Here is a 16,785-nt window from a genome sequence, read left to right as displayed (position 1 = left end):
CAAGTCGCCACTCAGGAGCTGATGTGCCGCACAAAACACTTCATCACTGTGGATGTAAGTGCTACTGGGTGATAGTCATTTAGACAGGTTACCATACTCTTCTTGGGTACTGGTACAATTGAAACCTGCTTGAATCAAGTGGGTACCACACACTGCCAGAGTGAGAGTGATCTGTGATTACACCAGCCAATTGGTCAGCATGTCTTCAGTACTCGGCCAGGTACTCCGACCGGACCAGATGCTTTCATTGAATTCTCTCTCTTGAAGGCAGCCCACACATCATCTTCAGATACCGAGACTTTGCCCTTATCCAGATTGTGTAAGTTACTTAGCTGCAGTTATAGGCTGTTAGCCCAAAAGTCAAAATCAGACTTGATGGCATATCATCAATTTAATCATTTTGGAATTTTTAAAAAACACTAATTTTTTGACATTACAATTTGTATAAATATCTTCTACATCGTTTTTGCTTTCCTTGGTTTCCAAATCAGTCTTGTGTGGGTATGAGTCATCTGTTGAGAAATTTGATTGAGGGCTAATATACTTAATACTGCTTGGAGTATTTTGTCAGGGAGGTGTCATAGGGTGATGTCTGGTAGAAACTCTGTAATTGTTCACTGGTGTGAGAATCAAATGTACAGTACACGTAGATTCTGGATAGGGCAGATTCCAGTGAGCTAAGCTCATCTGTTTGAAGTTTGCCAGGGAAACGCATACTCCTAGGGTCTGACCTTGAGAACTTCAGTAATTGGACTGAACCTTGGGAACTGATGGGTTGACTCTCCATTTGGGTACTAGATCCCTTTGAGATTAAATGGATCCCACTTGACCATCCTACTCCTTCACCATTTTGTCTATATTATCCATCCTGCACTATTTGTGTGTTTTACTGCAATACATACCCTCATCTGAAATGTAAGTGTAGTGGCTGTGCACTGTTACACTTATATAACTTTTTGAGGCCATCCTATAGGATTAACTATCCTGTAAGTGGCTTTGCTCCAAGCTTAACGTTCACAAATGACAATTAATATGTTATTAAATTTACACAACATGGGCATTGAAAATGTTTATTTGCAATGAATAGAATATAAGTTTGAATGTAGCAAACATTGGTGCACTGCTTAATTTAGAAATATATTATTTTTAATTCTTCCAAAGAATTAATAAACTAGGAGGTGAAGCATTAAAATAGTTCTTTTTGTTGTAGGGGATTGGTTGCTCTTCAGACCCTTCGTAAACTTGAGGAATTGACAGGAAAGCAAGTCTACCAACTGTTTGACTACATCTGTGGAGTTAGCACAGGTAAGTTCATGTGCATATGGGAGGAGATCCAAGGAGATATAAGAATAGAATCCTACATGAGCATCAATATATGTATTAGTGGAGTTTTTCAGTTCACTGTACCCATTACCCCAATTATAGAATTATTCCCTGTATGATTTTTGGTTCCAAGGAATTTACTTGCACTATTGCACCTAAGATAACTTTATCTTTTTCATGGAGTAGAACTCATTGGCTTTGAGCCAAAATTTGGCTTCAGATAATTTGAACTTGTAGCTGGTGACTGGTAATAATGCTCTGTCATTGATGCTTAATTGTTTGAAGCAATTCTGCGATCTCTAAGAATAACACTGCCAAATTCCAAAACTTGCTGGAGTCTACAATGGTTACTTCCATTATGACCAAAGAGGTAATGAAGAGAGGTAGGGATGATGATATCTTTGTAATATTTTTATCATTGGCAGTGATGTAAACTTCAAAGTATCAAAATCAATTTATTATTGAAGTATTTCACCATACTCCCTTGAGATTCATTTTCTTGCAGGCATTTGCAGGAACATATATAGAAACGCAATAGAATTTTTGATCAAAAAATACATAACGAAGACTGACCAATGTCCAATCTGCAGATAGTAACAAGTTGCACAAATAATAAATAAAAAAGTAAATAAGTAATACTAAGAACATGAATTGTAAAATCCTTGAAACTTGGCCTATAGGTTGTAGAGTCAATTCATTATTGTGGTGAGTGAAGTTATCTACACTGATTCAGGAGTCTGATGGATATTAACTTCCTGAACCTACTGTTGTGGGACTTAAAGCTCCTGTACCTCCTGCTTACACTATTCTGCCTCAAACTACACCAATTTACGATTATTTTACTGCTTTAAGAATTTGGAGGATGACTTGCTACTTAGATCAGCTACAGTATATTTAGCATGTAGCTTATTGAAAGCTTTGCTCAGTTCTTCATCTACCAACGTTGTTCTTCACCACTAGTAGAATTGAACTGGTTTGATTGGCATGGTTGTATAGTTTTAAACTGAGTTTTTGTTTCCTTTGGATTCTAACATTCAAGCCAAATTTGAAAAGATGATTTTTATATGTAATATGATAAATGTTACAACTTTCTCTTTATTGTGTCTGTGCTCTTAGGATGATGCCTTGTGCAAACTTTAGGATAAGGCTTGTTATGAACACTAGAGGGCACTGATAGTTAACAGTTCAGGCTCATCTTGGAAAATTGAAAAGGAATGGTTTTAAGACCATAAGACCATAAGACAAAGGAGCAGAAGTAGGCCGTTCGGCCCATCGAGTCTGCTCCACCATTTTATCATGAGCTGATCCATTTTATCCTATTTAGTCCCACTGCCCCGCCTTCTCACCATAACCATTGATGCCCTGGCTACTCAGATACCTATCAATCTCTGCCTTAAATACGCCCAATGACTTGACCTCCAATGCTGCCCGTGGCAACAAATTCCATAGATTCACCACCCTCTGACTAAAAAAATTTCTTTGCATTTCTGTTCTGAAAGGGCGCCCTTCAATCCTGAAGTCATGCCCTCTCGTATTAGACTCCCCCATCATGGGAAACAACTTTGCCACATACACTCTGTCCATGCCTTTCAACATTTGAAATGTTTCTATGAGGTCTCCCCTCATTCTTCTAAACTCCAAGAAATACAGTCCAAGAGCGGACAAACATTCCTCATCTGTTAACCCTCTCATTCCCAGAAACATTCTAGTGAATCTTCTCTGTACCCTCTCCAACGTCAGCACATCCTTTCTTAAGTAAGGAGACCACAACTGCCCACAGTACTCCAAGTGAGGTCTCACCAGTGCCTTATACAGTCTCAACATCACATCCCTGCTCCTATACTCTATTCCTCTAGAAATGAGTGCCAACATTGCATTCGCCGCCTTCACTACTGACTCAACCTGGAGGTTAACCTTAAGGGTATCCTGTACGAGGACTCCCAAGTCCCGTTGCATCTCAGAACTTTGAATTCTTTCCCCATTTAAATAATAGTCTGCCCGTTTATTTTTTCTGCCAAAGTGCATAACCATACACTTTCCAACATTGTACTTCATTTGCCACTTCTCTGCCCATTCTTCCAATCTATCCAAGTCTCTCTGCGGACTCTCCATTTCCTCAGCACTACCGGCCCCTCTACCTATCTTCGTATCGTCAGCAAACTTAGCCACAAAGCCATCTATTCCATGTTATTTTATGTTATAAACAAGTGAAATGAGAAATAAGACATATGCTGTCTACCAGAAGAGGATGCAGCTTGACTCAACATATCCATTGTTTTGCAAGGGACAAAATCATTGCAGTGTGGAAGCTAAGTTAAGAAACATGACAATTGATGATGTTGCTCAAAATAATGAATTAGATTTGCTAAGTTTGCTCATGGTTCTTTGAGACCAGGGTTTGAATCCTGTCCAGAATGATAAAATCTCCATCTCCCTTGCTGCAGGTAGGAGTCCTTCAGCAAATGCTTTGACACATTCTGCCTGCTCAATGGAGATCAGAGCCTATTCTTTCTCAGCTGTTTCTCAAATTGACAGTTTATCTTTTGGTTTGGGACATGAGTTTATTCTTTTTTCTTCTTGTGGGAAAACAAGCTGTGCAGTTAACATCTCTAACCCTCAGTCTTTCTACCTGTCAGTAATTATTGATCCAATTCTACTTCAAAGTTACTAATTAATTTCCCACCAGCTGTTCTGAGCCTGCTCCTGCTGAACTTCTGTCCTCATATCTTGACTCTATTCTATCCCACTGTTCAGTTCCTTCCCAACCACATCCATGACACTTCTCATGCTCTTAATCTCCTCAATAACTTTTAATTCCCTGACCCTTACCACCGCATTTTCACATTGGATGTCTAGTCCCTATACACCTCTATCCTCCGTCAAGAAGTTCTTAAAGCTCTCCTCTTCTTTCAATAAAAGAACCAACCAGTTCCCCTCACCACCACCCTCCTCCGTCTGGCAGAACTGGTCCTCACTCTCTACAATTTTCCCTTTGGCTCCTTCCACTTTCTCCAGACTTGAGGTGTAGCCATGGGCGCCTTCATAAGCCCCAGCTATGCCCACCTTTTTGTTGGCTGTGTGGAACATTCCATGTTGCAAGCCTTTCCTGATAATGCTCTCCAACTCTTTCCCTACTACATTAACAACTGCATTGGTGCTGCTTTATGCACCCATACTGAGCTCGTCAATTTCATCAACTTTGCCTCCATCGTTCCTCCTGCCCTGAAATTCATTTCCTCCAATTCTGACACCTCCCTCCCATTTCTGGACCCCTCTGTCTCTATCTCTGGAAACAAACTGTTGACAAACATCTTTTATACACCTATTGATTCCCATGGTTATCTTGTCTTCCCATCCGGTCTCCTGTAAAAATGCTATTCCTTTTTGTCATTTCCTTTGTCTCTGTCATATCTGTTCCCAGAATGTGACTTTCCTTTCAAGGACATCAGAGATGTCCTCTTTCTTCCAAGAATGGGGTTTCCCTTTCTCCACCATTGATACTGCTCTCACGCGTATCTCCATTTCCCAGACTTCTGTGCTCACTCCGTCATCCCGCCACCTTTACAGTGATAAAGCTCCTCTTGTTTTTACCTACCACCTCATGACCCTCCACATCCAACACATCATTCTCCACAGTTTCCACCATGTCCAAACGGATCCTGTCATCAAACATATCTTTACCTCTCAACCCCCCACCCCCCCCTCTCTGCTTTCTGCAAGATCACTCCCTCCATGATTCCCTTGTCCATTTGCCTCTCTCCTCTAATCTCCCTGCTGGCACTTATCCCTGCAAGCAGCCAAAGTGCTACACCTGCCCATTCACCTCCTCCCTTACCTCCATTCAGTCCTTCCAGGTGAGGCAACCCTTCACCTCCAGATCTTCTGGTGTTGTCTAATGCATCTGGTGCTCCCAGCCTGATGGTATGAACATGGATTTCTGCTTCCGGTTAAAAAAAAAATCCCTCCCCCTCCCTCCTCCTTCTATTCCCCACTCTGGTCTCTTAACTTTTCTCACCTGCTATCACCTCCCCCTCTGTCCCGTCCTCCTCTTTCTCCTATGGTCCGCTCTCCTCTCCTGTTAGATTCCTCCTTCTCCAGCCTTTCACCCTTCTTACCCACCTGGCTTCATCTGTCAGCTTCTAGCTAGCCTCCTTCCCCATCCTTCACTTTTTTGTTTTGGCATTTTCTCCCTTTCTAGTCCTGAAGGGTCTTGGCCTGAAATGTTGACTGTTTTAGATGCTGCCTGAATTGCTGAGTTTCTCCAGCACTTTGTGTGCGTTGCTTTGGATTTCCAGCATCTGCAGAATTTCTCGTGTTTATGAGTAGCTATTTTTCTGAGCCTGTTTCATGAATCCACTGTCGTGGGGGTTAATAGGCAGGGTTGGTCTTCAAAAAATTGTCTTTTCATTTTGATCTGTAACCCAAGCTGGAGGCCTATGATATTGTTTTTGTGGCTGTTCATCATGTATACATCAGTAAGTAATTTGATAGATTCAGTCAATGAAAACTTGGAAGGCTTATATTCTAGTATTGTTCCAGAAAGTTGAATTTTGTTGCTGAAGTCTTTGATCAGTTAGTCTTTTTTTGGCCTGCCATTGTAATGGGTTATTCTTAATTTTTCTGGTCTTTTGTAAACAAAACTGCCCACCTTGGCGTTGACCTTACCTGTACAATCTTAATATCAGAATGACATTGCACAGTTCACAGCTTGAAGAAGTTTATAATATTGCATTTTCCTTATTTAATACCTGTCTTGTGCTGATCTATCGTTTAATGGGGACTGTTATTATCAATTTCTTCTTTGTTTCCACCAATAAAAGCCTCCTAGAATTGGACTGCATGGCAAGAGATCTTTCAGCCCATCTCATTCATGTCAACCAAGATGTCTTCCTCAGACTCCCATTTGCCTGCAGTAACCCATAACCCTCTCTCCTTTTCTATCCATCTACTTGTTCAAATATCTTCAAAATGTTGTGCCTGCTTCGACCACTTCCTCCGGTAGATCATTCTGTATGGAGAAAGCTCTGCATGGGAAGAACTTCCTCTCAGATCCTCTAATATCTCTAAATATCAACTGGATGCTTTTAAAACACAGTTGACAGCAGACAAAAATATGGTTAACAATCAGAATCAAAATGGGGATTAATATCAATGCCATATGTTGTTGTGTAGCAGCCATACAGTGAAATACATTAAAAAGTACTCTAAATTACAATAAGGAATCTATACATCTATAAGACCCCTGTCGGGGTTGAGCTGTCTAAGTGATAAGCAAGCCAGTACGTAAGCCAGGGCAGTACAATATGGAGAGCAAGCTGTTGCCCATGTAGCAGGCTCCCCCTCTCCATGCAGCTGATGAATCCAAAGGAAAGGCAGAAGTCGATACAGCTTGGCACCAGCGGTGTTGCAGCACTTGCAACAGCATTGAACTCAATGTAGGACTACCTTCGGGACTCCAGCTGTGGATTTTCCCTTGGGGTTTACTACAGAAGCCTTCCCCATAAGTGGGTATATCCACAAGACAGTGGAGGTTTGAGATCAGAGATTTCCTTCTCCTAGATGAGCTGCCAACCACGGCTGATGAGCCCCATCTGCCTGAAGCAACTAGTTTTAAGGTGCCAGTAACTCGCCTTCGATCACGGTTAATTGGGACCATTTACATTTTGGCCCAATTAAGTGGCTGCCCCAGTTAGCTGAAGTTTTGTGGAAGCACTTAAAACATTTTTTAAAAAAGAGGAACTGAGTAACAAATTTCATATTTAAAGGAAATACAGTATGAATTAGACATTACCAATATTACTTCAGTACTATATAATGGTTTTAGTTCCAATACTTAACAATGGTGGAATTCATCCACGTCGCGTCCTTTTGACTGTAAATGAACAAAATCAGCGTAGACATCTAGTGCAGGTAATGTACTGCCTTCAGACAATGGTATGCTACAAATCTTCATTTTCATTGTAACATTCGTGTTGATTGTTGGTGCCTTCAAATTCTTTGTAGTTTCCAACTTGTTGAAGTAGTGAAATCATTTCATTTTCACTCTTAGCCATTAATGGCATCTCCAAGCCTGAATGTTTGAAACTGCAGTGAACTAAACAGTTCTGAATTGCCTTACTATTGTTACAAATAAGTGGCTGCCTTGATTAACTGATGGCCCAATTAAGCAGAATCCATTGTATTATATGACTAAGTAAAATGAAACAAGTAGTGCAAAAAGAGAGCAAAAGCAGTGTGGTAGTCTTCATGGGTTGGTTCATTGTTCTGAAATCTGATGATGGAGGGGAAGAAGCTGTTCCGAAAATCCTGAGGCTCCTGTATCTCCTCTCTGATGGTAGCCATAAATAGAGAGCATGTCCTGGGTGATGGTGGTCCTCAATAATGGATGGCACCTTTTAGAGGTACTGTCTTTTGAATATGTCCTTGATGCTGTGGAGGCCAGTGCTCATGATGGAGTTGGCTGAGTTTGTAACCCTCTGCAGCTATTTCCGATCCTGTGCAGTGACCCCTCCATACCAGATGGTAATGCAACCAGTTGTACCCATCAGTTAAGACCTTCATCCCTTAGCCTAGGTTCAGTGCAGGAACCAGATATTGAAAGAAATGACTGTTTAAAATTCACAGTTAGTTTTCCTATATGTATGATCCTATATTTATCCACTTTATCTTTAATATCTCAGACTACGTATTGACAATCTCCATATTGAAACTATTCGGCATTATAATCATTTCTTCAACCAGAGACTAGTGCCATTAAGGAGTTTAATAATGCTGTAACATCACAAATGTGATAAATAACAGCAGCGGTCCCCAACCACCGGGCCGCAGACCGCTACCGGGCCGCGGCGAAACGATATGATTTGGCGATATGAGTCAGCGCCACCTTTCCTCATTCCCTGTCACGTGCACTGTTGAACCATTACGCACGTGAGGTCATTACCCGCGCGTCATCCATGTCAGCGCGAGAAGGAGATCAACTCCTCGAGCTTGCAAATGACGGTGGGCTGAAAAGTGTGTTTGACATAACATCTCTGCCGGCATTCTGGATCAAAGTCAAGGCTGAATATCCTGAGATAGCTACGGAAGCACTGAAAACATTGCTTCCATTTCCAACATATCTCTGCGATGAATGCAACGAAAACTAAATTGCAGAATAGACTGTACATAAGGAACCCCGTTCGAGTATCGCTGTCTCCCATCACCCCTCGATGGGACCATGTTATTGCAGGGAAACAAGCCCAGGGCTCCCACTGATTCAGCGATATTGGTGCGTTGCAATGATTTTACATGTTTATACGAGGAAAATATGCGCTGTATGTTTAATATCCAAACGTTACTTAAAATGTTATGATGCTATTATGTGACTTATATGACCATATAACAATTACAGCACGGAAATAGGCGATCTCTGCCCTTCTAGTCCGTGCCGAAAGCTACTCTCACCTAGTCTCACTGACCTGCACTCAGCCCATAACCCTCCATTCCTTTCCTGTCCGTATAGCTATCCAATTTTTCTTTAAATGATGATATCGAACCTGCCTCTACCACTTCTACGGAAGTTCTTTCAACACATACTTCAAGCTCCCCGTCCTCCCCTGATGATTGACTTATCACTATATTCATGCGAGGAAAATAAGCGCTGTGTGTTTAATATTAAATTCGTTAGATAAACCCTTTTAGAAACGAAATTGAGTGTATTAGCCACTTATTACCAATATTTCGGTTGTGATTAACACCCCCCCACCCCCACCCCCGAACAGAATCGCCAAAAACGGTTTGCAGAGAATAATATCGGCAGGTACACGCATGCGCAGGTCACGCATGCGCACTGGTGCCCGCGCAAGGCTTCATGGTTATTGTAGACTTTCTCGGGGCAAACACTACTCTTGTCCGTTGGCAACCCTACTTCCGCCCCCCCCGGTTGGTCAGTCTGCAAGAATATTGTCAATGTCAAACCGGTCGCAGCGCAAAAAACCTTACCAACAGATTATCCCCACAACAATCCTAGCCTCAGCTTCTCAGACTAATAGGATATGAGAAAACACCTCTGTGGACCTCCACTGTTAATATTTCTTGATTCAGTTGTACATCAAATTCTCAATATTATTCAGGGTTTGCATTCATTCCCCAGTACTATAATGTGAGGACATAATTTAGGTGTGTGCTGCACTGTAGTACTGAGAGAATGCTGCACTGTTGAAGATGTAGTTGCTGGATGATGCAGTAATCTAAGGATAATCCTGGCTTTTTTGGTAATGGCACTATTGGGAGAAGAACAGGGAAGCGGCATACTGCAAATTATGGGCTTTACTGCAAAATAGGTGGCTGGATATAGGCAATGGTTTACTCAGCTTCTGGGAGGACTTGGCTCGTTCCAGCACGGGCCTCCGCTACAGCACAGCTACTTAATGATCTCTATGTCCCAGGACAATCTCTTGACTGTCATGATCAGTAGGCACAGGCAGCAACCATTTGAACTGTTTATAGAAGCAGGAAATTGTTGAATGAGTCTATGCCCCTGTTTCCAGCTGCCTCTGGGCATGACGAAAGCAGAGAGTGCTCAGGAGAGTGCAGGCAGAAGGACTGAGCTTTGGGTCTATTAATAGAGAGCGAGGAGAGGAGGAAACTTCAACCTCTCATCCTCCACATCCTACCAGCTGTTGGCCCTTGACTCTGGGTTGTGAAAAGTTGCTGGCCAAGTTGGGGAGCAACTGATATTCTTTCAATGAAAGGATGTTTTGAGTAATATATACTTTAAACATTATTTTTGTGCTGAAAGATAGATACAAGTAATGTCCTAAGTAATGTCCCCAGTTTCTAAAGAGGGGTTTCCAACCTAGGGTCCACAGATCTCTTGCTTAATCGTATTGGTCCATGGCATAAAAACGGTTGGGAGCCCCTGCTCTAAACAATCTATAGAGCAGAAATAAACTTGGCTTTTGCAGAAAGATAGATGTAGAACAGGTGTATTTGATGTAATCTGAATTCAATAAGGTTTTTGACTAAGTCTCGTGATGGCCTAGCAGAAATGCAGGTAGGGAAAGTGGTAGATAGGATGTAAGAATTACTCAGTGCAGGGATCAGAACATAATGATTGGTTGAAGACTGGTGCAAGTCTGGTTCATCTTGTACATGGATGATTTGGAATTAAATGTAGGCAATATGAAAAAGATGTTTAAAAAAAAATGTCATCCTGGTTCAATCCTGACCTCTGGTGCTGCCTGTGTGCAACTTGCATGTTCTCCGTGTGACCATGTTGACTTCTATGGGTACTCCAGTATCCTCCCACTATAAAAAGATAGGTTAACTGTTCACTATAAATTACTGTTAAAGTATAGGTAAATGGTAGAACCTAGGACATGGAAAGACAGTGGTTGATGGAAATGAAGGGAAAATAGATTACAGGGAAAATTAGTGGGGAAGAATTATTTTGTGAGTCAGCGTAGGATTAATAGGCTGAAATGGCCTCTTAGGATGCATGGAAATATGTACCTATTTCGTAAACCAGAAAAGTTAAAATTTGGGAGGCACAGAATTAAAGTAATTAGCAGAAGGTTTCAAGAAGAGATGAGGAAAAATGTTTTCATCCAAAGGGTGGTTGTGGTCTGGAATGGTCTGCCTCGGTAGTGAGGATAAAAACCCTCATCGTGGTTAAAAAGTAGCTGGATGTGTATTTTAAGGGTTACTAGACAACAGGGTGACCCATTGGGGCACCCTTTGAGAGAGGGGTAGTGCAATCTGATGTGACCAGAATGAACATTAAATTTTCCTGAATGCTGTTGGTATCGCTTTGCTTTGGAAGCTGAAGTAGAAAACCTCAGTTTATTAAAGAAGAAAGGGGCTTAGCAAAGCAAATATAGCTGCTCCTCATTTAAAAAAGGACACTTTTGATGGCATCATTTCTGGTTTATCTTCTACCCTTGTGCCTCTCGTTGTCATTCTGGAGACGTGCAGTCCTTTCATCCCCCGTCTCTTCATCCCTTCTGCTGTTTGTTGTTTGTCTCTGATCCTGGAGACGTGCATGCCTCTCCTCCTCTGTCTCTTCTTCTGTCATCTTTTTTTGTCCTGACTCTTTGATCCTGGAGTCGTGCGGCCCTGGCCTCATCCGATTCTTGTTTTCTCTCTGTCTCTCTGTCTCAATCTCCCCTTGCCACTTCCCAATGACGTTTGGTGTCATCTCTTGACCATAATGTCCCCCTTCCCTTTCCATGCGGCATAATTTGGCTGACCATTTTTTTTTTTACCCTAGTGCTGGATAGAAGATAGGAAGCAGTAACACCAAAGGATGCTGATTATTCTTTATGATGTGGTTGGTGCTGTCCTAAATGGACGTGATATAGTCACCGCTGTCCTTCGACTGCAGCAAAGCGTTTTATGGGTGTCTCAAAGTACATCATTACAATAAGATTTAATTATCTCTTATTGATGGGTGGCAGTTAGATATATCCCAATCCTGCACATGCTGATGGTAATTAGCAGAATGTGACCCCTCGAAATAGAGCTGCCCTGCCCTTTTGCTCCGGTAGGTGTCGCTGCTGAGACTGGCCATGCACATGCGTCGGGCTGTCGCGTCCTGATTTCCATGATGGCGGATCGGCTCTCAGGTTAAAAGGGAGCCTGTTGATTTTGGTGAATGAGCAATTTTATACGAATATATAACCCTGAACTTTGCCTGCATTCTATAAGTTAGCGCATTTTAATTCGATTTAGCCAAAAAAAGTGCCGCTGTAATGCATCCTTTGCGCTAATTGGAGGTCACAAGCAGACAGGCAGAGCATGAGAGTTTTAGTAGTATATAGATGATCCACAGGACTACAGAGCTAGCTTTGGGAGTTGAGGTAAGACTGAGTAGCCCTTTTCAACTAGTTTGAATGCAATGGGCTGAATGGCCTTCTGTGTCATAAATCTATGATCCTGTGAGGACAATTGGTTTTGGATAACAGCTGCTTGTGATGCCAGGAGCTACAGACATCAATTGAAGTATTTTATTCTTAATGGGTGAACTGTGTGTTTTAAAAAAAAAATCAGTCTTTTCTCTCAAAATGCTCACATAAAATCCATTCCTATTTATTACTATTGTACATATTACTAATACTGCTTGCCTTTTGCAACAAGGAATTGAGGATTAGGATACTCGTAGAAATTGTGTGCAACTGAGGAGCCCGGCAGCTTGCAGGTCATCAGAATGTCTGTCCTGTTGTTATGCCTCTGATTACCCCTTCACCAATGTCAGGTTAAATATTCCCGTTCATTTGCACTTTGCCTTTTGAGGGACCTTGGATACAAATTGGATGCCACATTTTCTCCACTGACTTCAAAGCAAAAGGATTTCATTAATTTTAAAGTGCTTTGGATGTCCTGAGGTTGTGAATACACTATATTATGTAAACTGATCTATAATTACTAGGTCAATGTCTCCCTTAGTTTTTTCCAGTATATTGAACCGTATTTGCCTTTACTCACAAGATAATTACAGACAAGCCTGAAAAATCTGCCAATTTAGTTCATTTGAGCAGAAAGAAAATGTACAATCATTAAATAACTCGTGTTTTATTTTTGTTTCTATCTTTCCATAATGATGCATTCCTTGAATTTTCTGATATTTGGCCTAATTTTTGTTTTATCCTTTGCAGTTTTATCACATTTTACTATTTTAATTTTCATCGCTCTCCTTACTTAACATGCCTGGACAGAGTGTTGAAGATGTGTGGTCTTATCATAGAATCATGATGTTGCTCCCTTGGCGATGTCATTCATTTCGCTAGATTATGACCAATCGATTTCTTCAAGTATGAGCATAAATTGGTTTGTACACTGAAATTGGAACTGAAATGCTGGAAACACCCAGCAGATTAGATTGTATCTGTGGTAAGAGAAACAGTTAACTCTTCAGGTCAAAGCCCATTTGTCAGAAGAAAGAAAACAAGTTTTAAGTTGCAGAGAGTGCAGGATGGATCATACAAAGCAAGTACTGTAGCTGAGAAGCTGAGGCCAGGATTGCTGTGGGGATAATCTGTTGGTAAGGTTATCTGATTGATAGGTCAATGAAGGAAGTTAGAAAGAGACAGTAAAAATTCAAAGGAAAAAAGCAGTAAAAAAAGACAGGACTGTAGGAAAAGTGCAGCAGACCAGGATGTGCTCATGAAGAGAAAAAACTGAGCCAATGGAGTTGTATGACATTCAGTAACCTGGCCAGAACTGATACAAAACGGAGAAAGCGAGTTACTTGAATTGTTGAATTTTATGTTGTCCAGAAGGTTGCAACATGTCCAAGTGGAAGATAAGGTGCTGATCCCCAAGCTTGCATTGGGCTCAGTTATAATAGTGCAGGAGGTTACCCACTGATAGGTCAGAGTGGAATGTAATGTTCTAACCTCTGGGCTGTACAGACTAATTCTACTCACTATGCACTGTGTCCTCGTATGATCAATCTGCCATCACAGTGACTCTTGTGGTGGATCTTTGTTGAGTACTATCTACGTCAAATGCATTGTATTTTTTTGGTATAGACTCCAAAACTGTCTGCAGTACTCAAAGTTCAGTATCATCAAAAATTGCAGTAGGACTTTTTTAATATTCAAATTATTTTAACAAAGGCTAACATTCTGTTTTGTTTCCTACTTGCCTGCTACACTTCCATGTTAGTTTTGAGTAACTCTTGCCTAAGAGAACCCTGGTCCCTTGAAAAATACACACAGCGGCCACTTTATTAAGTACACCTACTTATTAATGCAAATATCTAATTGGCCAATCGTGTGTTAGCAATTCACTGTATAAAAATGTACAGACATGGCCAAGAGGTTTAGTTGCTGTTCAGACCAAATGTCAGAATGAGGGAAGAAATGTGATCTAAGTGATTTTGTCTGCGGAATAATTGTTGGTGCCAGACAGGACGGTTTGAGTGCCTCAGAAAATGCTAATCTCATGTCATTTTCATTCATGACAGTCCCAAGAGTTTACAGAAAGTGGTGTGATAGGCAAAAAATATCCAGTGAGTGGCAGTTCTGTGGGTTAAAACACCTTGAGAATGAGAGAGGTCAGACTGGTTCAAGCTGACAGGAAGGTTCGCCATGGTAGTTTGTTTTACCATCTGATGTTGGGGAGGTTCCCAGTAGAAATCTCTTTAGGCAGAGATCTTTCTCCTGCACAATGTGGACCTGGGGAGGAAGGTGTTGCATAGGGCAGTACCGTGCAACAGGTTTTTAAATTGGTTCACTGACACCCTGTCCACCTATGGATGGGAGGAGTCAGTGTATCACATTTACGTGGATTGTAGAGATTGCAGCCCCTATTTGAATATCTGATTGTATGAGTAATGCTCCTCAGAATTTGGTTCCACTTCAGCTCTGCGCTGCTGATATACGGGCACCTAGGATGGAAGGGGGCAGCAGGTCGCTTGGAGGATCTACTGCTGGGTTGCTCTTGGGCCTGGCCAAGATGGCAATTCACAGGTCCAGGTGGCCAGCAATCAAGGGCTCTGCCCAGACTGACTGCCTGCTCCTCTTCCAGGGATATGTTCGAGCCTGGGTGTCTGAAGAGAGGGAGCATGCGGTCACCATGCATATGGTGGAGAATTTCTGGGAGTAGTGAGCCCCCAGGGAATTGGCTGTTTTATAGACAGTAATAATCGTATTTTAATTTGAATTTGTTCACTGTCTTGTAAATATTTGTATTTTTCTGTGAATAAACTTGTAGTTTTGTTTAAAAAAAGCTGTCAGGAAGGAGACAGGAACTTAAATAACCACACATTACAACATTGGTGTGCAGAAGAGCTTCTCTGAATGCACAACACATCAAACCTTGAAGTGGATGGACTACATTAGTAGAAGATCATGCTAGGTTCCACACTTGTACCTAATAAAGTGGCCACTAAGTGTGTGTTACCATTTCTCATTACAGGTGACCCCCCACCCCCATTTTATGGTCATCAGGTAATGGAAATTTAGCCTCAGAATTCATTAAGCACAACACAAGTATCTGAGAAATAAAATAAAATATACTTGCACCAATGTTATGAAAAATAATAAAAGAAACATACATTTGCAAAATATATTTGTTTTCAACTTTTCTCTTGACACATGCATAGATGATGCGACTTCATGTTGTGGAAAATCATGATGTGGCTAGTTTTCTTGAAAGCAATCCCCCCCACCTCCTCAAAACATAGGGTTTCGTGCACCAATGGGTGAATTGTTGTGTTCTCCACACCCACTTAGCTTGTTTCTATTTCCATTTTCTTCCCCAACCTCTCAAGTCCACCTAATTTAGTATCATCAGCAAACTTGGAAATTTCATATTTGTCTTCTGAGCTAAATCTCTTTGGAGCAAACATGGAGATGATTTTTTGTGGGCAATTGCAATTTTAGAAGGAGGTTCCACGGTCCTTATTGAAGTTAAAGGCTATGGTAAGGCCGAAAACAGGCTGTATAAAGTAGCTGCAGGTGCATTTTTGTTGGACTATGACTGTTATGTTCTTTGTAACTTTAGATGGATGGATTCTATACTGGAGTCTAGGGAGCAGCTCTTGGCCACCTGGAAGGGATGATTTAGAAGGACCACGGTGATGGCTTTTCCTGTGGCAACTACATCATGTAGCTACCATACAAAGCCCAGTCTCCTTTCGTGAAGATACTCACAATTATGCCATCTCTAATGTTTTCTGCAAAATTCTTCTCATCCCAGATGTTGATGATAAGATTGTGAATCCACAATCATGAAATATAGTCTTTCCAACTTCTTGCTGATCAGACGAAACCATAAGGTTAGCTAGTATTAGTTTCTATTGTGCTCATCTTAGGGGCAAACTGATAGTTGAGGAAGACTTTGAAATATTCCCTCCAATAACACCCTGTCTCTCTGTCTCAATTCACAGCAGTTCTAAGTGCTCCTTTTGGTAGAACCTTAGCTTGGATGCTTTGGTGTTAAGAGATGAGCAGAACCTTTGCATATATGATTGTCAGTGTGTTGCTCAACCTCTTGCATTTTATCATTGCTCAACCTTTTGCACACTCTCTTATCACCCAACTATGCCAATTTAATTTCATGAACAAGGTGTGGACTTTTTCTAGGTACTACAGGCTGCAGGTTGAGGCCCTCTGAGAAGAGCTAACTTTGTGATACCCTTGATAATGTTTACAATGGTTCTCTTGCAGCAGGGCATCTGTTGATACTGATATTTTCGGGACAATTTAATGGAAATACTAGAGACTGTTTGCCTTTTGTCCTGTCATGTATGGACAATGCAGAGATCTCCTCTGTTCCTGCTCACAGACTGCTAACTTTTCAGACAAACAGTTCTCAATCCATGCCTGTATGCTGCCATAAATTCCTTGTGCACTAATATTGTTGACCAGCCTTTTGTTTGTAATCTTAACAATGTCCTTCTGATGATTCAAATACACCACATCCACTAACTTCCCCTTACCTACTGTATTTAATGTCACATCCTGAAAGAGCTCCAAC

General features: G+C 41.3%; 1 protein-coding gene across 1 annotated transcript in view; it reads left to right on the top strand.

Annotated features, from left to right (window-relative positions):
- Positions 1–16,785, top strand: part of pnpla8 (patatin-like phospholipase domain containing 8) — a 97,060-nt gene that overhangs the window by 40,025 nt on the left and 40,250 nt on the right. Inside the window, exon 5 of the mRNA XM_063058234.1 lies at positions 1,211–1,305. Coding sequence (XP_062914304.1) covers positions 1,211–1,305 — 95 coding nt within the window. The remainder of the gene's footprint in view (positions 1–1,210; positions 1,306–16,785) is intronic.

This window comes from Mobula hypostoma, chromosome 9, assembly GCF_963921235.1.
Source record: "Mobula hypostoma chromosome 9, sMobHyp1.1, whole genome shotgun sequence".
Taxonomy (NCBI): Eukaryota; Metazoa; Chordata; class Chondrichthyes; order Myliobatiformes; family Myliobatidae; genus Mobula; species Mobula hypostoma.
The sequence above is the reverse complement of the archived record's forward strand: the minus strand, read 5'-3'. Positions and strand labels throughout refer to the sequence as shown.